The sequence below is a fragment of the Drosophila montana genome, unplaced genomic scaffold (genome assembly GCF_035044405.1).
Source record: "Drosophila montana isolate Dmon_TW-CO22-7 unplaced genomic scaffold, ASM3504440v1 contig_3274_1, whole genome shotgun sequence".
Classification (NCBI taxonomy): Eukaryota; Metazoa; Arthropoda; class Insecta; order Diptera; family Drosophilidae; genus Drosophila; species Drosophila montana.
In genome coordinates this window covers 212,428-240,367 of record NW_026998157.1, presented here as the reverse complement: position 1 = coordinate 240,367, position 27,940 = coordinate 212,428, and the positions used below count along the sequence as shown (strand labels likewise).

The 27,940-nt window shown below is 42.2% G+C and overlaps 6 protein-coding genes across 12 annotated transcripts; 1 reads left to right on the top strand and 5 right to left on the bottom strand.

Annotated features, from left to right (window-relative positions):
* The first annotated feature begins 11 nt into the window (after positions 1-11).
* LOC135434157 (U3 small nucleolar RNA-associated protein 15 homolog) lies at positions 12-27,864 on the top strand. Of its 2 annotated transcripts, none has more exons than XM_064690581.1 (3): positions 12-96; positions 25,784-26,028; positions 26,090-27,864. In XM_064690581.1, exons 2-3 carry the CDS (start codon positions 25,939-25,941, stop codon positions 27,605-27,607), a joined length of 1,608 nt encoding a protein of 535 aa, XP_064546651.1. In that variant the 5' UTR covers positions 12-96; positions 25,784-25,938; the 3' UTR covers positions 27,608-27,864. The 2 variants fall into 2 exon arrangements, with proteins under 2 accessions (XP_064546651.1, XP_064546652.1); XM_064690582.1 differs by lacking the exon at positions 12-96 and adding an exon at positions 25,617-25,718.
* On the bottom strand, positions 155-1,858 carry LOC135434161 (alpha-tocopherol transfer protein-like). Its single transcript, XM_064690593.1, has 6 exons — positions 1,614-1,858; positions 1,161-1,320; positions 1,025-1,106; positions 661-963; positions 470-606; positions 155-399 (listed from the first exon to the last, which is right to left on the bottom strand). Exons 1-6 carry the CDS (start codon positions 1,714-1,716, stop codon positions 318-320), a joined length of 867 nt encoding a protein of 288 aa, XP_064546663.1. The 5' UTR covers positions 1,717-1,858; the 3' UTR covers positions 155-317.
* LOC135434140 (uncharacterized) lies at positions 2,335-3,003 on the bottom strand. Its single transcript, XM_064690556.1, has one exon. The coding sequence runs from the start codon at positions 3,001-3,003 to the stop codon at positions 2,335-2,337; it is 669 nt and encodes a 222-aa protein (XP_064546626.1).
* LOC135434162 (alpha-tocopherol transfer protein-like) lies at positions 3,070-7,886 on the bottom strand. 3 transcript variants are annotated; one of them, XM_064690596.1, is made up of 7 exons: positions 7,644-7,886; positions 5,786-5,945; positions 5,630-5,711; positions 4,235-4,576; positions 4,032-4,168; positions 3,217-3,354; positions 3,070-3,186 (listed from the first exon to the last, which is right to left on the bottom strand). In XM_064690596.1, exons 1-6 carry the CDS (start codon positions 7,771-7,773, stop codon positions 3,285-3,287), a joined length of 921 nt encoding a protein of 306 aa, XP_064546666.1. In that variant the 5' UTR covers positions 7,774-7,886; the 3' UTR covers positions 3,070-3,186; positions 3,217-3,284. The 3 variants fall into 3 exon arrangements, with proteins under 3 accessions (XP_064546666.1, XP_064546664.1, XP_064546665.1); XM_064690594.1 differs by having other exon boundaries at positions 5,786-5,863; positions 7,644-7,775; XM_064690595.1 differs by lacking the exons at positions 5,630-5,711; positions 5,786-5,945 and having other exon boundaries at positions 7,644-7,763.
* Positions 12,156-18,922, bottom strand: LOC135434143 (protein unc-93 homolog A). 3 transcript variants are annotated; one of them, XM_064690559.1, is made up of 5 exons: positions 18,745-18,922; positions 16,941-17,730; positions 16,299-16,730; positions 13,179-14,493; positions 12,156-12,925 (listed from the first exon to the last, which is right to left on the bottom strand). In XM_064690559.1, the coding sequence occupies exons 2-5, from the start codon at positions 17,085-17,087 to the stop codon at positions 12,558-12,560; spliced, it is 2,262 nt and encodes a 753-aa protein (XP_064546629.1). In that variant the 5' UTR covers positions 17,088-17,730; positions 18,745-18,922; the 3' UTR covers positions 12,156-12,557. The 3 variants fall into 3 exon arrangements, with proteins under 3 accessions (XP_064546629.1, XP_064546631.1, XP_064546630.1); XM_064690561.1 differs by having other exon boundaries at positions 13,179-14,490; XM_064690560.1 differs by lacking the exon at positions 18,745-18,922 and having other exon boundaries at positions 16,941-18,320.
* On the bottom strand, positions 22,699-25,506 carry temp (protein prenyltransferase alpha subunit repeat-containing protein tempura). Of its 2 annotated transcripts, XM_064690583.1 has the most exons (4): positions 25,006-25,506; positions 24,795-24,940; positions 24,258-24,646; positions 22,699-24,171 (listed from the first exon to the last, which is right to left on the bottom strand). In XM_064690583.1, the coding sequence occupies exons 1-4, from the start codon at positions 25,063-25,065 to the stop codon at positions 23,435-23,437; spliced, it is 1,332 nt and encodes a 443-aa protein (XP_064546653.1). In that variant the 5' UTR covers positions 25,066-25,506; the 3' UTR covers positions 22,699-23,434. The 2 variants fall into 2 exon arrangements, with proteins under 2 accessions (XP_064546653.1, XP_064546654.1); XM_064690584.1 differs by having other exon boundaries at positions 24,795-25,506.
* Positions 27,865-27,940: the final 76 nt, after the last annotated feature.

Here is a 27,940-nt window from a genome sequence, read left to right as displayed (position 1 = left end):
TACAAGTAAAAGTGTGCTAAATTTGGCTCATTGTTTAATTTGTTATTAACACATTGTTATATTGTTTTGCACACAGCGTATTCGATATTTGTGCGGGTAATGTTGCATTTAAAACTGTTTTAAATAACAATAAGATTTAAGAACTTCATAAGGCATCCGTTTAATAAGCCTCAAAGGAACAATCCCATATTTCCAATATTATATACAAACACACAACATAGCAAATACAAAAGCTACACAATTATCAACAAAAATCAAACAAATTCAAATAATACAGCTATAAAAAAAAAATGTCAATAGGTCTTAGTGCAGTCGCCTCAGTTAAACAGTTTCCACGATTTACCGTTACGCTTCTCGGGCTTCTCAACGTGCCAATGATTGGGATCCATTAAATAGTCCCTAAAAAATAGAACATTCGGTCATTCACATTTATCCGTTCATATACATATGCTTCTTTAGCTATTCTCACCGCTTCTCGGCCAGAACCTTTTGGGTCTGGTCACGCAGCGAGGCCAGCGATCCGGCACAGCCGCCGTATTCCTCGGGCAGCATCATACGCGGCACGAACGTGTACAGCGATTCAATGTTGGATGTGTGAAATCTTATCTAAAATGGATGTAATTCGAGAACAGGCCAAATATACTCGATGATAGGACGCACCAATCTGAAGACCTCATCGCTGATGAACGGCTTCACCACGCTCACAATGCGATCCAGATACGTGGGACAATTGATCATATGGATGGCTTTGAGGCGCACTGGGAACGCCACTTGCAGGAACTTGATATAGGCACGCAGCGTGCTAATCGTTAGACGCGATATGTGGCGCATTGTGGTGCCCTTCATATCAAAGATTTGCACCTCGCCCTCCGACAGCAGCTCGGGTCGAGCCGGATCATCGACCGTTATAAAGCGACAGTCGGTGACCATAAAAAATGCGCGCGTATCCTCTGTGTGATGCATCTGCAAAGAAATTGTTGATCAGCAGCAGATAGACATTAGTTCAAACTGTAATGATGCTTACCTTGGACGGCTCAAAGTCCTTGAAGCAGTAGAGCGACACCTTGTAGTTATCCGGCGTCAGTCCCGGCAGCGGTAATATATCCCTGCAAACGAAAGTTAAGATTATTTTTCCAAATGACAACTGAAATGAGACATACGCATAGTCAAAGGTGCGACGGCTGTCGTCGTCCAGCGGATCCCGTTTGATAAACAGATGCGGGTGCTTGTTGCGCAGAGCATAGTTCACCTCGATGAGCTTCTTGGTGTCCTCCACATGGCCGTACATACACTGATAAAAGCGGCGCAGCAGTAGAGGCTCTGCCAAAATAAATATGCATAAGTATATGTGGTAAAAATATTTATATATATGTATATATAGATGGGCCATGACGCAACGGCCGCCCAGCATACAGCATATGGGCTATTAAAATGGCCGAAAAACTGCTCTGCCTACTAACGACCTCATTAAGTATTATTGACGTATGGTTGGGTCAATGGAGACGAGTGTTTACATGCGCTGGCAAAATTTCAACAATTCCCCCCCTCAGTCTGCCACTCTAGCGCCAGCCAGGGCATTGCATCATTTCCCCCGCCCCCCAAAAGATGTTTACCAATTTCTTGTGGCAGATTCTCATTGCAAGCAAACCATTCGCAAAGCTCGGCCAGATCACGATCGCGTCTCAGCTGATTTTCACTCTCACTATCGCCGCTCATGCTTGAGTTATCGTATCGTTATCGAAACAAAGGTACTCGTACTCGTGTACTCGCAATCGGTATCGGAATCAGAATCGGAATCGGTTTTCAAATGCGTGCGCAGCGAACCGTTGCGTTTGAAGTCTGCTGCCCAACTGACTGGCCCAGCGTCGCCTTTAAATTTTTGTGTCCATTATTCGTGTACATATTTAAATGCGATTATTGATTGATATTGCGTATACGTATCCGCGCGTCTCCATTCGCACACGTACCAACATTTTTAAATTGCTTTCCGCTTCCATTTGCCATTTGTGGGCGCTTAATAGTGCCCAAAATTTGTGCCCGGGCTCATCAGTTACAGCTTCTGCGCATCAATCTAATCACCTGGTCGTGCATTGAATTCACGCTTGGCAATCATTTTGAACTGAAATCGAAATCGAAACCGAAACCGAAACCGAAACCATTCATACCACAATTATGAATTCAAATATGAACAGAAACGCGATGCCGTTTGATTTGGTTGTTAATGGGTTTTACACTAAATAGCCAACATTAGGCCATGTTTACGATCTGATAAAATGAATTTTTACTGTGCGCACACAAATATACACATAATGGATCATTAAAACTTCGGATGTGTTAAAGCCCTCTTTTTGCGATATTTTGGCGCGAATCGCCAAAAGCTGCGCTCCGATGTCGCGCCGCGAGTGCGAAGGCAACGCGCAGCACGTCCAGACAGAGCACCAACAGATTCTGATACCACATGAACGTATTCAGCATGGAGAGTGCATAGAGCAATTTGGATGTGGCCACCATTATGGATATCAGGCAGCCGAGCACAGCGCCAGTTCGCTGCAGCAGCCCCATCACAATCAAAAGGGATGTGGTCGCCGTCATCATGATGCTCAAATGTCGCTCGACTGTCGCCGCCTCCGCCCGGATCACTGAATAAACCAAACAGATCACAATCAGCAGGACAATTGGCAGCGTCTTGCGCCAAATGCGGCGCTTGCAAGCCGGCGGCGCATAGCCATAGAACATGCCCAGAAAGACCAGGTTCACCGCCAGACTGGTGCTATTGATCTTCAGCGAGAGACGATCGCCGCTCAGCTGGGCCAGTCGCATGCCCAGCGCGGCCAGCAGCAGAGCGCCCAGCAGCGGCTTTATGGAGATGGCGTCGTTGGTTCGATCCGTTTTCATGCGCAAAACCAAGCCCAAGCCCCGCAGCAGCTTTACGCAGCTCAGCCCAATCGCCAGATTCTGCAGCTGTCGCCTGTGGGGCCGGAGTAATGCGCCAATTGTCTCCATTCGAAAATTTGAACACAAACAAAATACATGAAAACAAAAAAAAAAAAAAAAAAATCCCGAAACTGGTTAAAAAGAAAAAAACAAACAAAACTGTGTATTTTTTTTTAAACCTCAAGCATTATAACTTTGTCATAGATATTTCAATTCAAAAATCACTGCTTAAATATATCAAGTTGAAGCCGTAATCCGATGTTTGGGTTGCCCGATATTCGTCACGCTCGAAAACTCTTAACATTATACACACATATCACATTTTAAACAAATTTGTATGAAGCTCTATATTAGAACCAGGACCAGCGACTCTTGCTCCCCGATGACACCTTCCAGTATTTATCATCGCTCAGATATGCGCTGGAATTGAAAATATATATTAGGTTCATTCTTCTATATATCGAGTTTGACTTTCGAATAACTATGAATAAATAGGGCATTCAAATGCCCAAAGACATCTCAAGGATATACCTTTTATGTGCAGGAGAATATACCTAATCGATAGTTATCGATTTCGTGACTTTACACATTGCGTATATATATTCCCAGCAAAGGGTCTACAAATTAGAGCCCTGCCACGAGTAAATCTAAACGCGTTTCGAATACTCAAACAATTATTGCGAGGTCGAGTCAGTCAAGACTCAAAGTTTTTCGGCTCGAGCTCGAGTTGTTCGAGTTGCAGAGAAAAGATCGAGTCATTCGACTCGACCTGAAAAATCGGTTCGTCCGGAAAAATTAACTCGAACCAATCGAGCTCGCCTCAAACTCGACTATTTCGCTTCAAAGCTCGAATATATATTATTTCTGGTTAGCTCGAACATGTTGCAGGTCGAGCTTCGTTTGTATGAATGTTGTCGCGTTGTATGAATCGTTATTTCGAACAAAGCTTAGCTCGACACTCGAAAGCTCGTGTCTGTCAGATGCAACTGAATCAGCTAATACAGGTATTACAATAAGTTATTGGTTAATTCCTACTTCGGATCGTTCCCACATCCCATCCAAATGTATCTACATTCCTTTCAACAGCATGGACTTACGTTTTATCCTTCAAGATTTGCAGCCAGTGTTGTTTGATTTCGGCAATTGTGCCAGCTTTACCACCGTATTCCACGGGTAGCATATCCCTGGGCACCGACTCATAGAGACTATCCATGCCCTCGGTATGATAGTTGATCTATATAGTTGTTAGATGGTTAACATTAAGATATTAATCGGCGGGAAATTAAAGTCGTTCACTTACCATTTGGTAGACCTCCTCCCTAATAAAGGGCTTCATCATGGCCATCATGCGGTCCAGAAACGATGGACAGTTAATTATGTGTATGGCGCGCAGACGCGAGGGATATGCCTCCTGTAGAAACTTCATGTAGACTCGCAGCACGAAGATCGAAACATGGGCTAAATGCCTCATCGTATAACCATTGATGTCAACGATCTGGACATCGCCATCGGCAATATCATCGTCAACAACGCCAGTGGCCTGACCATGGACAGCATCTGTTGCCGGCCTTTCTACATCTGGTTCCGTGAATCGTGCATCGGCCATCATAAAGAAGATTTTGCTCTCCTCCACGGAGTTGCGCTAGGGTTTAAAAATTGCCGAAATATAAATATGTATATACATATATATATATATATATAATATATAGCTCTATTATCTACCTAGACGGTGGATTTGAAAGCTCCATAAGTGAAAAAATTAATGTAAAAATAAAATAAATCGGACGACGCATACTTTTCACCAATAAAGGTGGATTCCCGGAAATATGTGAAACATTTTCACCCACATATTTGAAAAAGAGTTGAAAGCAAATCGGATGAAAGACAAACAAGTTGCTTGCCACAGTTTCCACCCATGTTCCAGCCGCATGAATCGAATTGTAAATAACTAAAAACGAGAAAGAAGTGCTATCTTCGGCACACCGAAGATTTAATACCCTTGCAGACCCAACCTCATAGTGCTTTGCCCGTATCTAAGAAGCACAGGGAAAATAGTTAATGCCGAGTATGGTTAAGATATCATGAAAAACAAAACAGGTTTCCATACAACAACTTAATTTTCGACCGATCGTTCCTATGGCAGCTATATGATATAGTAGCCCGATGTGAATAAGATTTTGCATAAGTGGAGGGAGCATAGTAAAACTAATAAATGCCGAGCTTGGTCAAGATATCTTGAAAAACAAAAAAAATTCCATACAACAGCATAATTTTCGACCGATCGTTCCTATGGCAGCTATATGATATAGTGGTCCCGATCCCGATCCAGCTGGTTTTGACATATGAGCTGCGTGCAACAAAAAGAGGAAATTCTGCAAAGTTTCATAAAGATAGCTTTAAAACTGAGAGACTAGTTCGCATAGAAACAGACAGACGGACAGACGGACATGGCTATATCAACTCGGCTGTTGATACTGATCAAGAATATATATACTTTATGGGGTCGAAGATGTCTCCTTCTATGCGTTACACATTTCACGACAAAATTAAAATACCCTCTGCAAGGGTATACAAAGGCGCTTTTCTACATCAAACATGAATTCAGCTGATCATGTAATCAAAGAGCAACAGCTAACTGGCACAAAACAGGTTAATATATATATATAAATATATATATGTATATATATAAGTTTACCGTGCTGGGATCCAAGTCAGCCATGCGGAATAAGAGCAGCTTATGCCGTTCCGGTGTGACGCCTGGCAGAATGAGTAGATCTCTGAAAGCACAAGTGTTATCATTAAGAGAATCAAGCGGATTTTGAGAAGAAAGTTCAAGTAGTTTTTGACTTACGACACTTTTAGGCCCGTGGCCGTCGTCTCGTGCTCCATGTTGCGGTCCAGAAACAAATTGGGGTTCTTGTTGCGCAGACTATAATTAAGCTGGATTAGGGTCTTTGTCTTTTCCACATCATAATGCATGCACTTGAGAAAGCGTAGCAATACGATCGGCTCTGCAGTAAATGATTAGAAATGCCAGTTATACTACAATTATCTTTTCCATAATATACGCTTGCAGTTATATATATACATATATATGTACATATGTTCGCATGCGGAATTTAATTGTATACAATATACCCTTGCCGAGGGTTTAAAACTCTTATCGCGAACTGTGCAACACAAAGAAGTAGATGTCTAGCACCTGATAAACTAAGTATATACATATATATAGCATATGTTTATATTCTTGATCAGTATCAGCTGACCAAAGTCTGTCTTTCTATGCGAACTTCTCTGTACCAAAGAGATAAATACTTTTGATCGGGCCCTATATATATATACATATATATATAGCTTAATTTTCAAATTCTATTCTGATTTTCCCAACTGATCTTATCACATTATCTATATTATGTGGATCAATGGATTAGCTTATAAGGCTTACCTATTAAAGAATTACAAAGCCTATTCGACCTTTGCAAGGGTATTTAATCTTTGACGTGACGAAGTAAGCTGTTCGTTCCTGCCATGTTAATACCCTTGTAGAGAGTATTATCATTTTATCATGATATTTATACATACATATACCTCTAGATCAGCTTCAACAGTCGAGTGGATATATCCCTGCCCGTCTGTCTGTTTCCTATGTGAAATAGTTCCGCCTTTCTGTTGCAGGCAGTATATATGTATGTCAGAACTGTCCAGATCGGGGCACTATATCATATATGGAAAAGTTCTTTGCTTATCAAGATATCTTGACCGAACCCGGCTGCTTATATAAGTGTAGGCAAAATCTTATCAAAATCGCTTTACTATGTTGTATAGCTCCATCGGAAGAATCGGTTGAAAAATGATTATTCTGATATTCTGTTTTCTAATATTATTATTATGTATATATTATTATGATTATAATTATTATCATCATTATCATTATCATCATTATCATCATTATTATTATTATTATTATTATTATTATTATTATTATTATTATTATTATTATTATTATTATTATTATTATTATCATTATTATTATTATTATTATTATTATTATCATTATTATTATTATTATCATTATTATCATTATCATTATCATTATTATTATCATTATCATTATTATTATTATCATTTTCATTTTCATTATCATTATCATTATCATTATCATTATCATTATCATTATTATCATTATCATTATCATTATCATTATCATTATATTATTATTATTATTATTATTATTATTATTATTATTATTATTATTATTATTATTATTTTTATTATTATTATTATTATTATTATTATTATCAATTTTATTATTATTATTATATATTTGCACCAAACTCAGCATTTGCAAGCCTCACTTTGCTCACATACATACATATATGCAAGGCCGTAAGACAAGTGTCTAGAAGGGTATTTCAAATCTTCGGTGTGCCGTTGCTGGTTACTTTGAAAATTGTTTTCTTTCGTTTTTTTTTTTTTTTGTGTTTATTGTTTAATAGCCCCACACGCAACATCACGCATTAATTTATCTATACAATTACAAGTGCCTGGGGCTGGGTTGAGTTGATAAGATTAATTGGGCGATGTATTCGCTTGACCAAATGCGTTGTTACTTTACGTTAGTTATGCCAAATTGCGGCACTTAATTCCTACCTAGCCCAATTTATCCCTTATAATTGGACATTTTCGGATTGGATATTTTGGGGACTCACCTATTTTGTCGGGCAAGTTTGGTTCGTTTTCGAACCAACTCGAGAGCTCGCTTAACATGGCCTCCACTTCTTGGGCCGTTCTCATTCTCGTTGTTGTTGTTGTTGTTGTCGCTGTTTCTGTTGTCATCATCTTGTTGTTGTTGTTGTTGTTGTTCTTCTTCTTCTTTGTGGTTGACCACCCTTTGAAGTCGACGCCGCCTGACGCAATGCACTGCGATCCCCTTCGATTTCGCCGAGCAACTGAGCAGCGGCAGTGCCAAAAATCGCGCCGTTCAATTGATAAAGCCCCCCCGAAAGCTTATTTGCCCTATACAAATACACACCAACGCACACAGACTCACCAACGCACACAGACTCACCAACGCACACAGACTCACCAACGCACACAGACTCACCAACACACCAACACACACACACACATGGACACAGGCATTAAACGTTTTATGCCTGTATTCGATGCTTAATTGAAATATTGCCTGCCGCCTGCTCGCTCGCCTTCGCTTCTAGCTGAGAGGAGGAGGAGGAGGAGGGGGGGGGATTGTGTGCGCGCGTGCTGTCGCAAGGGGGGGGGGGGGTTGGGTTAGCTGCTGAATAAGCTTAATAGACTCAGCTTAAAGTCATTTTTAAGCCCAGCACGAGCTGCATTGCGCTCTCTGTCTCGCTCGCACTCGCTGGCCCTGCGACAGGTTTGAGCTTTGGCGAAAGCTGTCGGCGTCGTGAATGGCGTTGTAAGTTAACAAGTTAAGCTCTTTGCTTGACCCTAAACGCCGACACTGACCGTCATAAATATACGGACATGCAGTATGAATGTGCCTGCTATACCCTGTAGTATGCGTTTATTGGTTTGTAGGCTATTTTTTTGGAACAGCCAGTGGGAAATGTGTAAGAAATTTGAAATGTCCATATATGTATCTGTACTAGCGGGTATTTTCTGGCTTTGTTCCTGACTAGGGAATAACCCGAACCCTCTTCTACCAACACGAACTGCAGCTCGCGCTACGAATTCGTTTGCATTGGCAGTAATAAAAACAAATTTTTACAAATAGAGGTCTTGGTTTGGGCTATGCGTTGATCACCAATCAGTTAGTCAACAAACTGTTTTATGTATAGAGATAAATATATATTGGTAATTGTGTACTCACCTGTAAATTCACACGCACGATTATTTGATTGCCATCTATCAGCAGGTGGGAGTCGAACTTTCATGTAGAGACAGCACTGAAAGGACAGAAAAGCAGAGAAATTGTTGATTAGCATTAAATGCAGCTTGCTTGCCAAACCTTACTTGAATTAGTGAGAATCGCGTAGAAGAGCAATATTAAAATGTGCATTCAAATGCATACATACGATTGTAATAGTTGTTACTTTTATTTAAAATACAAGAAGACAAATTTATGTTGATAATACGTACCAGTTTCTCCTTTGTTCTCCAGTCTCCGTCCTAATAGTTGAAACAGCCGCCGTCTCCTCCTTTGCTCGAACTGCAGTCTTCACTGTAGTTAAAACCGCCGTCTTCTCCTTTGCTCGAACTGATGCCGCCTCCTCAATCGTTGAAGCCACCTCCTCTACTCGAAGTGAAGCCCATGAGACTTACTTGAATTCATGAGAATCGAGTAGAAGGGCACTAGTTAAGAATACGTTTTTTTTTAATTTGCATCGCAGCTAGAGTTAAAGTTGGTCTTGCATATGAACAAACAAAATATATATACTATATATATTTATTCACATATATAAATTCACAAGTCATACGTATGTACATATATACATGGAAACATACACAAATTCTTATATACATACATGCATTTATACAGACATGCAAATATATATATATAAACATGCACACAATCTCGCATACATGCAAACTACATACATACACTCATATACGCACTTGCACACATACATAATAATATCTTACACACATCAATGTACATACACACATACATGCGTACACACTTATACAAGCATACATACGCACATATATACACATACACATATATAGACATATATACATACGCATATTCATACACAATACAAACATATATATACACATACATACATACTTTTCATGAATACAAACACACATGCATACATACATACTTTTAAACACACATACATACATATACATATATACATACACACGTACACACATATACATACATGCATACATACAAACATACATACTTACATACCCACACATACATACATACACACATACATGCATACATATAGGCAAATCGGTTAGGTTTTTAGAGATAGAGTCCTCAAATTTTTTTCTTCTAGTATAATATATACAATTCCGGAATCTTTCATTTGTTTTCTAGCTCTACAATTTTGGGATATTCCCTAGTCGGAGACTGCCGACTAAATGCCTCTTACTTGATTTTAATCAGGATTTGGGCAACTCGCAAACCTTTAAAATTTATATACAAATAATCCAGCTGCATAAAAAATCTTTCTAGCTTCGTGAATATTTGCCGAAAATATAAAAATAATATTAAAAGAAAAAAAACGAATTCTACCTGTTTCGCAATTATATTTGAAAAACCAGTTTGGGTATAGTTATAAATCTGAATAATCTGAATATAACTCGATACTCAGAGGGAGAACAACGCAAAGAACTCAACAAAAAAGAACGACAACAACTCGTCTGTTAATAATGTTGCAGGGTATTTATGTTCCATGCTTAAACTATCAAATGACGATATATATAATGAATGAATGAATGACGATATATATGATGAATACAAATACTTCTAGCGCCCAGTGTGTGTGTTCTGCGGGTGCAAACGGAGCAAAGTTCAATGTGGATAATCGCTTTATTGATTTTGTACACATATAAATAAGTTGTCGTATTTATTCATAAATCGTTAATACTTAGATGTACTATGTGTGGCATGTGCTTAACAATTTGCAGAACCATTTAATTAATTCGATTTTATTGATTTTTTTTTAATTTGTTTTCGTATTTCTTTGGTTAACTCTATTTGGTTTTTTTTTTATTAGCTTTTATCTTTTTGCTATCACTGTGTTTTCTTTTTATTATTTATTTATTCATTTATTAATTTCGCATTTTAGCTCTTGTATATTTTGGGTATTTCCGCTTCCCTAGACATCTATTAAAAAAAAAAAAAAAAAAAAAATTAAAAAAAAAAAAAAGACCCCAGAGACTTGCCCTAAATATGGAGGTCAACAGTGTAAATAATATTATTATTTTTTTTTTTTTTTTGCTTTTGGAAATGCGTGTATGAAAATGCATTCGAAATTTTCCTGTTCCGATAACTGTCCATATATATAAAGTCTCAATTACAAAAATGTATTTGTTTTTCATTTTTTTTGTTGTTTTTTTTTTTGTTCATTTTGTATTTGTTTTGTTAAAAGTTTGTTTCTGCGTAAAATGTTAACATTGTTTTTAGACCTTAGGATTTCACCTTTGCTATCCTAGCGAATATACGTTTATTTAGTTCAAGTGGAATTTGTTTTGTATGTTTCTGGGCTGGGTTGGGTTCGGCAGCCAATTGACCAACTGGACACATTTCTCAAACGAAACCAATTCCCAAATACATCAAGCGCAGCATTATGGCATATAGCACGACGACATTTGACATCCATATACATACATTCTAGGAGCTAACACATGTTTCTATCAGGTTCACAGCGATTCAGGGCTTTTTAAGGTATTGACTATTTCGAATACCTCAGACATGTTCCCAATTTCGATTTCTCAGCGTCATTTCGGCTAATACCGTTTGATCGAAATTGACGAGAAATTGAATCTGAGCTGTATTTCGATTTCGATTTCGATATCGATATTTGAAATACAATCGAATACAATGTCTCATTTGAAGCTTTTAGTTTTTCTTCTAATGAGCCGAAATAAATGAAAAATATCGTTATATCTTGTCCCATTCTCGATTTCGTTTTCGATTCCATTTCGAATAAATATATATATATATATTTTTTAGAGTGAATTTGAAGACGAGAACATTTTGGATTCCATTGAGATAATACTTAATATTTGAATTGAATATTGAATCGATAACGAAATACAGAACGCGATGCTTTCCTTATATTTTGTATCTAGCATCTAGAGAGACATGCATTAAGAGTCACGTTTCACATTTACATCGAGGAATATATAGAACATATTTGTTTTGCTGATGGCACACAGTTATCGCCTAATAATGCCAATTATAATTCTTCAAGCTAAGCCTAAGCATTATCCATTGGCAACTGACGAGAGGAACGCTTCTAATTATCCTATATATATCGATATATATATCGATATATATATATATATCGATATATATATATATATATATATATGTATATACGTCAACTAATCAGATAGGCTGCGGACTTGTCTAGTCCAAATTTCGTAAGGATTTGGAACAACATTGTTGGCACTGGCACATGTTTTGATTAGATAAATAGGTACAATAAGATATATATTATGGATATACAATACATATATGTATATATATATATATAGTATACATGGAGATATATATGTATATATATATATGTTATATATGTATATAGACAGTGTACGCGTACTAAGAACAGTTATGGACTTGGGGTCTAGCTTTTGAATTGGACTATTGGCTCCAAATGTTCCAAATGTGGAGCTGGGTATAAATCTTTGACATACAAAATTAAATATTCCAAGAGCTATTTCTCGCTCTCTCTCTCTCTCTTCTCTCTCTCTCTCTCTCGCTCGCCCTCTCCGTCTGTCTCCTTGTCTCTTTGAATACTGGTTAGATTGGCAGGACTGCGGCTCCGTTTGATGGTCGTCCCTGCTGTTATCCTGTTGTCATCAGACGGCATCAGTTGGCCTGTGACTACGCTCGCCCGCATCTACATGGTGTGCGTGCGTGCCACAGTGCCACGCCCCCTGGACTAGCTGAAGTAGCTGCGTCATAAGCTGATGAGCGTCGCCTTCCGCTGCGCCTCCAGTCGTATCTCGAGCATCGCATACGGCGGCACACTGATCACCAGCAGCACGACCAGGACAATGATCTTCACCGATTCGCAGAGAAATCCATGCGCCGCAAATGTGATGGCCAGGCCAAGGAAGCGGAGCGCTTGCAGCGATGCGTTCACATCCGTGACTTGATCGTGCTGGACATGATTGAGGGTGATCAGCGACAGGAGCAGCGTCTCCCACATGCCGTTGCAGGCGCCCCACGAGGCGGCTATCACATAGAAGAGGGCGCTGTCATCGCTCGATGGCTTCCAGCTGGACAGCGCCAGCAGCAAGCACGAATGAAAGAAGAAACCAGCCACTGGGCAAGCCCAACGATTAGATGGATAATTTTGTAATTCCAGCTCGACCGGTTCGAGTTGCAGACAACAAATTGAGTAGATCGGATCGATCGAACATAAGGTTCGATTTGAAAAAAAACTTAGCTCGAATCAAACGAGCTCGAACATGTTGCAGGTCGAGCTTCGTTCGAACAAAGCGTAGCTCGATGCTCGATCGAGTAGTCGAGCTTGAAGCAAATCAATCGTTAAAGAATATAATTGGCGTTTACTTACATATGACGACAATGCGTTTGGTGTGCCGCAACAGCATGCTGAGCGTGCAGGAGACGATTAGCTGCATCAGGCCCATGCCGATGAGGGCGCCCGGTACCATGCTAATGCCCAAGGAGCAGGAGACAAAGGCGCGCAGAAAGTCGCCCAGCATATAGCCCTGTTCGGTGCCCACAAAATAGGCCAGGGGTCCGGCAAAGAGCAGCGTATCTGTTACATCCTTGACGACACGCTCGTGCCGTACCGCCACGGCCAGCACGCGACGTCCCTGCAGCATGGACAACATCAGCGCCAATAGGGAGAGCAGCTCGTACAGCCAGAGCAGGGACTGGCCGCCGGCGCGGTCGCCGCTCTCAATGAAGCCCGCGTATATCGAGCGTGTGCTGTTCTCCGGCCAGTTGAGCTGCAGCAGCTGAAGCGGGCACATGTCCGCGCCACAAATGCGTTCGCCGTGCTCGTTGCGATTGTAAAAGTCCTCCGGCAGCGGCTCCGTACCATTTGGCAGCGCTTCCCCAGTGCCCGCCGAGCAGTTCCAGTCGTTGGCATTGCACGCGAGCAGCAGCGAGGCCAGCAGCGCGCCCAGAATCAGGCCCAGATCCTGGGCGGCGCGATACCAGCGCGCCAGCCGTCGCACCTTCTGATCCCGATTGCAGAACATCTTGTGCTCCTCGTGCAGTGCATCCGTCTGCGTTCCGACCAGCGGGGGGCACTCGTGCTGGGCGCAGGTCAGCTTGCCGCCAAAGTGGACAATGAGCGCCGCCTTGCAGCTGTTGGCGGCGCTCAGCGTAATGCCGAGCACCAAATACGCCGGCAGCAGCGTATAGATGGAGGCGTACAGATGCGCGAGCAGGAACAGCGATACCGCCAGCGAATTGGCCGCCAGCAGCGGCATATAGCCAAATCGACGGATTAGCCGCGTGCCCGGCACACTGAGGCCGGCGGCCAGCAGAAAGAGCGCGCTCAGCAGAAGCGATCCAATGTTGGGGCCCAACGGCAGCCACTGTTCGCGATGATGCCAAACCGAGCTGGAGCCCTGCAACGCCATCATTGGCAGCAGGACGGCGCTCATCAGGCCGTGGGCAATGCTCAGGCAGATGAACTGGCGCCACACCCTCTGCCGGACATGGGCGGGCACCTTGTGACGGCAGTTGCGGTTGTTCAGCGTGATCAGCCGCCGGATCGAGGTCGCACCAATGGAGCTGTTTATCGATTCCCGGCGACGCGATGCCGCCAGCGCGGCCTGCACCTGGTACGAGGAAACCGGATTTATACGATGCGAGCGCGTCGAGATCGGCGACGGCGAGTAGGCGGTCATCTGCTGCAGATGGAACAAACATTAATCACAAATGTTCTGTGTAGTGCTCTAGTCGGGTGTGCCCGACTGGCAGATACCCTGTACCCAGAACCGTCAGCTGTGCCAAGCCTGCCTCTACACACACTTACACATCCAGTTTATGCTACGGCTGTGCTTCTTCTTGCCTCAGCCCCACGCTCTATAAGAAATGCGTTCTCGAGTAACTTGTAACTATTTATAGTCCGATCTTTGTGATCTTTTTTCAGGGCCTCAACATGACACTCACCTCAGTGTTTGTATATGCCAAAGTACACAATGCTTTACCTTTGGATAAGCGATTTTTTCAATTTTGAAATGGAGGTGTGGCATTCAAAATGAAATATATTTCAATAATAGAAGCCACATAATACTCGAGCTGTGCTCAAAAACCAAGTTTCAAAATCGATATAAATCGATCTTATGAATATTTCAGATGATATCGGTTAACGATTTAGAAACTCGACCTGCGTATAATATACAAACATATACATATATATATATATATATATATAGCTTCAAGTCTCTAGCATTTTAAGAATCCGACTCGGATCGGGTTTAGGACTCAATATCGTTGTATGGTCCCTGCCTTACTTCCCACCAATTATTCCAATTGAAGCCATATGCCATATGGAGTAGACCAATTTGGCTTACAGCTTGGCAGAGAGTTCCAGAAGATTTCCATGCAAAAGCTGCCAATAGTCGAAGGGGCCATGTCCGTCTGTCCGTCCGTCCGTCTGTCCGTCCGTCTGTCTGTCTGTCAAGCTGTCTGTCTCTATGAACGCATCCACACTTTAAGCTTTGCTCTAAGGTCCTTGGTACGCTCAGAAGTTTATTTGATATTATCGATAACTTGCCACGAAATCGATAAGAATCGGTATCAATCTGCTGTCTTGGGAGAATATATCCTTTAAGAGCTTTCATTTGGCTGCCACAATAAAGACTTAAGAGTTCCCTAAGATCCGGACGCTAGGTACCAAATTTATCCATGTCTATATGCAAACATCGAAACTGGTTACAGGGTATCCGCAAGTCGGGCACTCCCAAACAGAGCTTTTTAGTATATATTGTATTAGCATGTTAAAAAAGGTTCGAATGCTTGTGACGAAATCTTATCGAAGCCGTTTCGTTTACAGGGCATAGCCTAGTCGGTCACTCCCGACAAGAGCAATTTATTGTTTTTATTGCTTTTAAATATTTGTGTCCGTTTTGCAATTGACACAGCTGACATTTGAGCTGACCGTGAAGCTTCCTTTATTTGTGCGTTTTCACATTAGTCGGATTGGATTCTGATTTCCCCTTCCCCATCCCCCTTCCCCATACCCATCCCCATCCCCATCCCCTGCCCCATCCCCCGCCCCTTCGCCCACGACAGGCCATTTAAAACTCAATTAAATGGGGGATGTGCGCCGTGTCGCACGTCGAGTGTCCGTGTTTGTGTATAATTACTTCTCGTGCTTGTGCGTTGGCGTTAATCCAGTAGCTGGCGCTGACACTTGACCGCCTCCCCCTCCCACTCTCTGCCGTACACTTGCAGGCTGGTGTTGACCAACCACAGCCCTGGCTGAGTAGCACTAAGCCAAATTAAAGCTGAACGCGATGCGTTCAGGGCAAAGTCAAAGGCACAAATTGCTTGCAAGGTCTATAAATAAATGACGAGTGCTCGTTCCGGTCGGGTCCGGTCCGGTCCGGTACCGGGCCAGGATTATAAAGCCTGGCATCGGTTTGCGTTTTTCAGCCCACGCACCCTTTCCCGAGCAGCGCCCGCCACCCCCCATCCGCCAGCTACTCACCTCCAACAATTGGTCGTCCCAGACGTTATGGGGACCGCCGGAGCTGCGTGTCCGGGTGCGCAGCACGCGATGCCGTGTGGTCAGCGAATGTCGTTGCTGATGATGCGGATGCGGATGCGTATGCGTATGCGTATGCGTATGCGGATGTGTGTGCTGATGGTAAAGATGCGGATATTTCTTAACGCCCATCAAGCTGCCGGCCAGGCCCAGCATGGCAAAGCCGCTCAACGTTATTTTTGTCGCTGTTGTCTCTGTTGTTGTTGTTGTCTCCGTTGTTGTTGTTGTTGTTGTTTCGGCAACTGATTGCGTTTTTATGCCATTGACGCTGGTTAGCTCCCCATTGCCATGGCCATTGGCTGCCGTTAGATAGAGGGAGCCGCCGCCGCCGCCGATGCCCAGGCCAGCCATAATGTACGCATTGTACGAGGTTTGCTGCATTGAATACGTAAACAGATTATTTTAAGAGCTCGCAGTAGGAGGTCAAGCATGCAGGCAATGTGCAGCTGTCCAATCCAGTTGGAAAGCAATCCAATTAACTAGTCCAATTGGATGTCAGAGCAGCGAATCCAATTGGTCAATTGCTCAATTGGTTAATTGCTAACATATGTTATCGATAGCCCAACGATCATTTATCGAACTTACCTTGCGCTGCTGAGCGAACAGCGACAAGCGCTCGCGCTCACGACTCGTGTCCCTGGCGCGCTGCTCCAGCAGCATCTCGTACTCTCTGCGCTTCTCGCGTTTACGCTCCGCCTCCTCCAGTTCATGCAAATTCGGCAGGCTGCCCATAATTTGAATTCTTTTTTGCTTTTGCAAAATGTTGTGTTCTTTTTAATTGTTTTTTCAATGCAATTTCATGCGTTTGTTTTTCGTGAGCGTTTGCGTGTGCGCATGTGTGTGAGTGAGTGTGTGTGTGTGTGTGTGTCTCAGCCTTAATTTGCCGCAACAGCGACAAGCTGCAGGCACGGATACTGCTGAGTGCTTCTTGTGGTTGTTGTTCCTGGTTGTTGCATGCCGAAAACGGAAACCATAGTGCGAACATACATATCTTTTACCAAATATGTGTGCGTGCGTAATTAACTGTTAGCGCATTTGATTTTCAATTGTCAACTGCTTCGTTGTCCTCGTTCCCAACGTCAACATCGTTGTGGCCATTGCTACCGCCGTCGACGCTGCCAGCCGTTATGCATGTGCATCTATATAGAGTATAAGCGTGTGTGTGTGTGTGTGTGTTATTGGGCGCACTGCATGAGAGAGTTCATTGTCCGCTGCCGGCTGCCAACAGCAGCAGCAGCAGCAGTAGCGCAGTCAGCACCAAACTGTTAGAATCGATGCTGCTGTTTTTTTTTTTGTTGTTGTTAATGTTAAAAGGATATGCACTCTTTGCTCTCTATTTATCGATATGTTGAGCTGTTTCTTGTCTGTTAAGCTGCTAGAGAGGCGGAAAGAGTGCAAATGTTATGCATAATGATTAGAACAGATGAATAACAAAATAACAAGCCGTTATGCACCCAGACATTACAAACTCACATACATATTAACTATGAATACGCATATGTACATATGTATGTATGTTGCTATGCAAATATGTATGTGTGTATGCATGTACATATGTATATGGCATTGATAATGTCTGTGCATTTGTCGCGTTGTCCTGCCAACAAATACTCTTTGCAATACACATACACACCCACCCACACACTTACACAGCAAATCATCAGGTGTGTCCATTGGTTGTACAAATACACGTACGCACAGGAGCGCCCCCAACGGCAGAAGCTGAAAAGATGGGCTTGTGTGACTGTGTTCTTAGATCTGCATACATATGCATGCATATATATGTATATATGTGCATGTATATGTATGCGCTCATTAAACCGTTAATGCGCCCAGCTTAAAAACTCAAAGCTTTTCAACACTATTAATTTGCATTCATTTCAGCTGCAGAGCGCTCAACCGATTTGCAAGCGACCTTCGAACATGAAGCTCCCTTCAAGGCTACAGCTGAAGCGTAGTTAAACAATTTACATGCCTAGACTACCCACCCGCACCCGTATCCGCACCCGCACTCCTTTCAACCGGAAAGCCAACACCAGACCAGCATTTAGGCATAAAAAATCATAAATATGCAATGCAAAATAGAAAAATTAACATTTTAAGGGCAAATCCCCAGTACTAAACACACACACATACCACACACACGCATTCAAGTGCTGGCCACACTGTATGCATATGCGTATTAAAATGCCTAAATTTGTATGTATGTGTGTGTGTGTGTGTGTGTGTGTGTGTGTGTGCACATATATAGAAAACTCGTGTTCAATGTTTATTTGTTTTGTCTTTGCCATTGTCTTTGTTTTTACGTTTGGCCTTTCCTTTGGCTTTGGCATTTGCTATTTCATTTTGACATTGTTGCATTTGATGTCATTTTGTTTTAAACGCTCACCTTTCAAATTGTTAATTAAAAAAAATAGCACAGACACTAGAAAAAAAGACTATTTAGGCTCAGCTAGTTGCCAAATTAAGGACCGTTCCCGTTCTGATGTCTGTCTCGATTGACACTGCTTTCGCTTTTGCCTTAGCTTTTTAACTGTGTTGACAAGGCTCAGCCGCACGCAAACTCCTCCAATAGCGCACTGAACCAAAACCTGCTGCTGCTGCTGCTGCTGCTGCTGCGGCTGCTGTTGCTGCTACGGCTGCTGCTGCTGCTGCTGTTGCTGCTGCGGCTGCGACTGCGGCTGCGGCGGCGGCTGCTGCTGTTATTGTAATTGTTGTTGTTGTTGTTGTTGTTGTCATCTCGCCATTGTGAGAATGGCCCTTGCTAGCAGCTGACATGCGCACTGATTGATGTTGATGCCATGCCCATGTAAACGGCAATGCGACCTCCTATCGCAAACAACACCACCGTTACCTAACCACCTGCCCACCCCCAATTCGCATCTCTTCACAAATCCTTCAATGGCCTGCGGCTTGGTGCCCAGCTAAGCAGCTGCGTCTTTGCGGCGGCTTCAGAGCAAAATAACAAACAAATTAAATTTCTCTCTGGGAAAGAACTGAAAGCGTAATTGGTAGAGGCAAATGGCCTATTATTGCAACTAGATACGACAACAAAATGCGACTCACTGTATTAAACTACATATGTACATATATTCGAGTCATGTGCCAAACGAAGGACATTGCAGCTTTTGTTTAAATATTTCATAAAAGCTTGTTATTGTACCAGCTTGTAATTCTCAATGAGTTAAAGCTTTCGAAATAGAAACAAGCCGCTTGCAAGCAATGTAAAACACGCTGGATATGGACCCCGTTTATGCTTGCTTTGCCTTTTTCGTTGATTGATGCTTGTAATTCTCAATAAGTTAAAGCTTTGGCAAGGCGACAAGGCAATTTTATAGCCGTGTTGAGAGAATATGTATATGTACATATATATGGATATATATATATGGGATATGGGACATTTTTAAAACTCTTTAATGGAAAACTGGGGAAATTGTAGCAATGCAAGTTGCGAAACAAAACCTATTAGGATGCGGACAACTTGATTCAGGTTTGATTACCTGTCCTGCCATTGGTTCGAATGCTGAACCGATCAAAAAAAGTTAAACCTCGTGAAAATCAGTTGAGTTTTAACAGAGTTATGGGGTTGGGAAATTTTGGCCTGTGTCTATGTAGGATATTTGAGGGTAATCAAGTTCATTTGGACCAAAAATAAAGTTGCCAGACTTAGATGCCAAATTGATATAGAGGCCAAACCAAGAACAAAAAGTTAAATCTCGTGAAAATCGGTTGAGTTTTAACAGAATTATGGGGGTGGGAAATTTTGGCCTGTGTTTATATAAATAGGAAAAAAGCGGGTATACCCCAGCCTTGCCCGGGTTATACAAACGTTTTTCTCGATCTTTCTACACATGCGGGTGGAATTTCCCGAAACCCCCAGTGAAAATTGCAGCTTTCTTGCTCATACATACATACATATATATGTACATACATACATACATGTACACATGTACGCACATACATACATACCCTCATACACACAAACACACACACACACACATACACACATACATGCATAAATGCACACATACTTACATACATACTTACATACATACATAAATACATACATACATACATACATACATACATATCACATATCACATATCACATATCACATATACACACATACACTCACACATACGGCACTTCACTTCCTATCAGAGCATGAAGACGTGCAAGTCGTACTTAAATTCTTGAGAATCGCAGAGGAGGGCTGCCTTCACAAATACGCTTTTATTCAATTTGCAGCGCAGAGGGAAGTCAATTATGGGGGTGGAAAATTTTGGCCTGTGTCTATATACATAGGAAAAAAGCTGGTATACCCCAGCCTTGCCCGGGTTATACAAACGTTTTTCTCGATCTTTCTACACATGCGGGTGGAATTTCCCGAAACCCCCAGTGAAAATTGCAGCTTTCTTGCTCATACATACATACATATATATGTACATACATACATACATGTACACATGTACGCACATACATACATACCCTCATACACACAAACACACACACACACACATACACACATACATGCATAAATGCACACATACTTACATACATACTTACATACATACATACATAAATACATACATACATACATACATACATGCATAAATGCACACATACTTACATACATACAAACATAAATACATACATACATACATATCACATACATATACACACATACACTCACACATACGGCACTTCGCTTACTATCAGAGCATGAAGACGTACAAGTCGTACTTAAATTCTTGAGAATCGCAGAGGAGGGCTGCCTTCACAAATACGTTTTTATTCAATTTGCAGCGCAGAGGGAAGTCAATTATGGGGGTGGGAAATTTTGGCCTGTGTCTATATAAATAGGAAAAAGCGGGTATACCCCAGCCTTGCCCGGGTTATACAAACGTTTTTCTCGATCTTTCTACACATGCGGGTGGAATTTCTCGAAACCCCCAGTGAAAGTTGCAGCTTTCTTGCTCATACATACATACATATATATGTACATACATACATATGTACATGTACACATGTACGCACATACATACATACCCTCATACACACAAACACACACACACACATACATACATACATGCATAAATGCACACATACTTACATACATACTTACATACATACATACATAAATAAATACATACATACATACATACATACATACATAAATACATACATACATACATACATACATATCACATATCACATATACACACATACACTCACACATACGGCACTTCACTTCCTATCAGAGCATGAAGACGTGCAAGTCGTACTTAAATTCTTGAGAATCGCAGAGGAGGGCTGCCTTCACAAATACGCTTTTATTCAATTTGCAGCGCAGAGGGAAGTCAATTATGGGGGTGGAAAATTTTGGCCTGTGTCTATATACATAGGAAAAAAGCTGGTATACCCCAGCCTTGCCCGGGTTATACAAACGTTTTTCTCGATCTTTCTACACATGCGGGTGGAATTTCCCGAAACCCCCAGTGAAAATTGCAGCTTTCTTGCTCATACATACATACATATATATGTACATACATACATATGTACATGTACACATGTACGCACATACATACATACCCTCATACACACAAACACACACACACACATACATATATACATGCATAAATGCACACATACTTACATACATACTTACATACATACATACATAAATACATACATACATACATACATACATACATACATACATATATAAATACATACATACATACATACATACATACATACATATCACATATCACATATACACACATACACTCACACATACGGCACTTCACTTCCTATCAGAGCATGAAGACGTGCAAGTCGTACTTAAATTCTTGAGAATCGCAGAGGAGGGCTGCCTTCACAAATACGTTTTTATTCAATTTGCAGCGCAGAGGGAAGTAAATTTTTCCCTTGTTTAATACAAGTGAACGTACATGCATGCGTGCCTATTTTCATAGATACATACACGTACACACACATACACATACACACGTACACACACACATACAGACTTATACACATGCGTACATAGGCACGCATATACGTATGCATGCATACTTATATTCATAGGCAGCTTGCATATATACAGAGACAAATATGCATACAAACACATGCACACGCATGCATACACACACACACACACACACACACACACACACAGACATACATACACAGTCACCTCGGAATATAATAAATATGTGAATATTCAATACGTGAAATGGTAGATTCCACATCAAATAATCTGATGACATACATATAACTATACCTTAAAACCCTTTGATTGATTTACTGTTTTCAGAAATTGTTTAACAGTTTTGCAAGATTAATCAATAAAAGTTCTTGTTGAATATATTTTTAAAACTAACTGCAAATTAGCTAATAAACGTGCGTTACAAATTTATTTTGGTGTACAACACTTGTATTAAATTTAAATAGAGCATTTCGTGGCGCCTAATGTGCGCCTATATATATATGTATATATCAATCTACATACAAGTATAGCTAGATATAACTAATAGAGCATTTAATATATGTATATATGTATATATATATACGAACACGAGATGTTATAACTGAACTTTGATTGATCTCGATTGAAATGCATAAGAATTGTCATTGCATGCACGAAAGCGTCAGTTCATTAGCTAACTGACTATACATATATATATCTCTATATATATATATGTATGTATATATACGGCTGATGTGCATACATAACATATACGACATATATCAATTTAAAACATACAAATTGCAAATGAAGTTCAGTTTTGGAATACAGAATAAGATAAATGTTTCGCTTTGAGCTTAGCCTTAATAGTTAGACAATGTTTTAGTTTTAGGGGGAGGTTTCGGGGTTCAGGTGGTCCACAATCGTAGACTCTGCATAACGAGAACTACTTGCATATGTGTATGTGTATATATATGTGTGTATGTATAATAATAATATATTTGATTTCGTTTCGGGTTGAGAACGAACAGCCTCCATGAGTGCGTTGCGTTTACGGCACATTTGACATTTGATAAAGAAAGTGGGTATTAACTGGGCGTGGCTGCGTCTAGTTGCCGCCCTGTTCGTGATGGCCAAAATTAAGATGCATATTACACCAGCGCCTGTGCTTATCGCCCAGCTCAAACTCCAGACGCCGCACAGCCACCAGAAACGGATGCGAATCATAATCGAATTTGCGTAGCTCATTCGATTGACTGCCGCTGGCGGGCGCCAGATACAGGCCCGGACCGCTAGCCAGGCCCGTCAGCAGGCGCACACATTGCTCCACAATGAACTTGAGGGAGGCGCGTCGATGCAGCTCGAAGCAGTCACGTGCACCGTACAGTGCACGCTGTTCGGCACATAGACGCATATCGCTGGCGGCCACGTTGCAGCAGTAGAGAAAGGAGCGCAGACGCTGGCCGCTGATGCTGCTGCGATTCAGATTGGGCAACAGCAGCTGTAGCAGCGGCTCCGCATCCGGCTCAGCTGGCTCCGGGCAGTTCAGCTGGTAATGAGCGAGCAGCTCACGCAAACTGGCCCACTGTGGCTGCGACTCGTCGGGCATATAGAAGCACAGCTCGTAGGCGCGCCCGAGCAGCACCTGGCGATAGTGATAGCTGCTATAATCGCTAATATGCTTGCGTATAAACTTCTCCGTGCGCATCAGCTCGGACTGCAGCAGACAGGGCGCATTCTGCAGCACCCACTGGCGATGGGACCAGGCGTGATAATTGCTGGCGCAACGATCGGCGGCTCGTTCGCATATGCTGATCTCGTGTGGCCAGTCGATGGCATCGGCACCTATTTAATATGCAACAAAAAATGGGGAAACGCAACGCTCAATGAAACAGAATCTCATTTAATCTATATCTATATCGATCACCTACTTTGAAAGGAGTAGAGCCAGCGACGATAGGCGAACGACTCGTTTGACTTTGGCTTGATGGATAGCACCAGGGCCGAGAATTGCTGCTCCTTGTTGATGCTCAAACGATTCTTTTGCACCAGCTGACGTCGTATATGCCAAAAGGTGGTCACGTCCGGATTAATCAATAGCGCCACATTCAAATATTTGGCCAGGGCATCGCTCTGCTGCTGCTGCTGCAGTGTGCGCAACTGTTGCTGCATTGTCTGGCGTCGATGCGCGATGAGCGTCCGATGCGCATGATCATAGACATGCTGGGCGCACCACGACTCCAGGCCCAAATTGTGATCTACATGCACCACCGGCGACTTATTGCAGTTCGTGTCCTTGGGTATGATCTCAAAAGAGGATCTGCAAAGTGACCAATTAGTAGATATTTACATAATTAAACTGAAGCTGAAACCACATGGTAGAGATGGGCATGGCCGCGTGTGATTATGTCCGGACTATGTCCGGCCCGTGCCCATCTCTGCCATACGCTATATAATAGGCAACTCACAAGTCAGCATCCTTGAGAAAGACGGCGTTGATGTCACGTATAATTTTCTCGCACAGCACCTTCTTCTCATTGTTAAAGTCCACATTCATAACGTCGTCCATTTTTGGAAGCTCCGCTGCGATCTGTGCCTCTCCAGCTGCTGGCGACTATTGATCGTTTGCGTTCGATTCAATTGTATTGGACACATTTATTGCTGTCAATTAATATTTGCCTTTAAATTCGCCAAAACATCTTGTGCGTTGCCTATTCCTCTATCTCTTTTCCTATTCATCAAGCCAGAGACGGGCCCATCTTTGGTTAATTAAAAGATTCACCAGCAGAGCGCTATGGATTGACCGGTTGAGGGGGGCGGGTAGGGGCTGTTTGGCAGTGCCTAAAATATCTAACGCTCACATTCAAGACGAAGCGAGACGAGACGAAAGCGTTGCGACGCCGTCAGCGTCAGCGGTGATAAATAAATTTCAATTAAAATTGAATCTATATGGTGGCTATTGTGGCTCTTGTTGTTGTTGCTATTATTTATTTCTGACGAGCCCGTGTTGCCTTTGAGGCCACTTTTAATCAATCACGCATTGATGTTGTGCTGTATTTGGCATCAATTCGCATAAAGCGCCAACGAAACACGTTAAACAAATTATTTTGTAAATAAATGTGCCTGCCTGTTGTTATTGTTGTTACTATATGTATCGATACCTCACATACAAACATCGAGTACACATGGTGTAATGCACAGATTGTTGACAGCACTCTGTTAAACTTACACAGTTACCATTTAATGTGCATATCTTGAGTTGAAGAACATCAAACAACACCTTCACTTTCAAAAAAAAAAAATATGGCAATCCTTTAATTTTCAGCAAAAGCTGTAAATTGATTTAAAAATCGAGTTCGCCAGAAGTAAAAGTGGCAATTCCATTTAAGGCTGTAGGCAAAACAAAAAATTACCAACTATTAATACGGACATATAAATAACATTGATATTTTTACAGTGCTGTTAAACAGACTGATCGTACGCCAATTGAATGTGACCAGACTGCAGTCATCGAGTGCTATCGATAAGTCTATCGAAGTTTGTAAGGCCCAACATATTGTTGACTTCCACGTGCGCGCGCCGACGCCAATTGACGACCACAACATCAAAAAAATGACCAATTTCCAGCCACTTAATGTACGACGGTTTCAACAAAAGGCCCAAGTAGTCACACCCGACACCATATATTGGAATCGCTTGGCGGTGAGCATGTTTTCATAGTGTTTGCGTATATTTAAATCGAATTTACTAATACACCGAACAGAAACCGGAGCTGCTCAAGGAACACACAACGATAGACTATATAGACTTCAGTCCAAGTGACCCAGACAATTTTGTGCTGACATGTTCGGTGCGTGTGCAAATCTACAATCTGGTGACAAAGCTGGTGGTTAAGAATTTGTCACGCTTTCAAAAGACCGCTTACGGTGCCACATTTAGGCAGGACGGTCGCCTGTTAGCCGCCGGCGACGAGGAGGGTCATGTGAAGCTTTTCGATACAACCAGCCGGAGCATATTGCGTCTGTTCAAGGGCCACAAGGCGCCCGTGCATCGCACCTTCTTCACTGCCGACAAACTGCATTTGGCCAGCTTTGCGGACGACAAATCTGTCCGTCTCTGGGATGTGGCGAATGAGAAGGTGTTGCAAACATATGAGGATGCGCACAGCGACTATATAAGAGCCGGTGCCATGCATCCGCAGGCGAATCACATGTTCATCTCCGGCGGCTATGATGGTAAAATCAATCTGTATGACACGCGCGCCGAGCAGGCAATCACACAAACACTAGATCATGGCAGTCCCGTTGAGTCGATGCTGTTCCTGCCCAGCGGTTCAATATTCATCACAGCCGGCGGCACACAGGTGCGCGTCTGGGATTTAATTAGTGGCTGTCGCCTGCTAACGACCATGTCACAGCACCACAAGACAATAACGTGCCTGCGCCTGGGCTCCGATGGCAGGCGTCTGCTCTCCGGCGGTCTGGATCGTCATGTTAAGATCTATGATGTTAGCACATATAAAACGGTGCACACACTAACCTATCCAAATGCGGTGGTCAGCCTGGCCGTTGCTGCCAAGGATCAGGCCGTTGTCGCCGGCATGGTCGATGGTCTGGTGTCAATCAAACGGATGATTGTCGACAGCAAACCGAGTCATCTGAAGCAAATCAAGGCCAGCCATCGGCAGAAACATTTCAAGAGATTGGCGCGTCCAAATACGGGCCAAGCGGTAGATCACGTAATTACCGTCAAGAGAAATTTAGCCAAGCTAAAACCTTACGATATGCATCTGCGCAAATTCAACTATAAGAAGGCGCTCGACTTTGTCTGCACACGTCGGAACATTTCGAAATTTCCGGAAAACGTTGTGGCCGTCATCACGGAGCTGCAGCATCGCAGCGCTCTGCAGGCGGCGCTCACAAATCGACCGGACGAGAAGATAATTCAGTTTATAAACTTTCTGTGCGATCATATGGGCGAGGTGCAGTTTATGCGGCCGCTCCTGAATGCCGCCAGCGCCGTAATGGATGTGTTCGAGAACAATGTATTTAGCTACAACAAACAGATGCTGACTGCCCTGGAGCGGCTCAGGCAGACAATGCAGTCCGAGATTCGGCTGACCTGTGAACTGTTGCAGGTGAAGGGCGCGCTGGAGATGATCATTGGCGGTGCGCTGGACAACAACGAGGAGACGGCATCCACGGTCCGCTACACACAAAACAAAACGCCCAAAATGCATCCATCAAAGGCGGCCTCCGACTATGTGGTCATCGTGGACTGACCCAGCCCTAATTCTATTCTCCACTTAGCGCATACTTAAATTTTTGAGCCCGTCGCATAAGCAACATTCTTATTGCTGTTTATATTGGATTTGCATAATTGTGTACTAAATTATGCATACACCAAATAGGTGGGATTGTACAAAGCTAAATTCACTTTCGTTTTAATTATTGTTAGAAAAAATCATAAAATATTAATAATAAAACAATTATGTTGTAAAAAGAAAACGGCAAGATATCTTATGCTCTTTGTATTCAATATTCAGTTTCTTATTATTTTTCCATCGATTTTATACGTTATAATTTTGCTTGTTTCTTTTAATTTTCGCATTTAT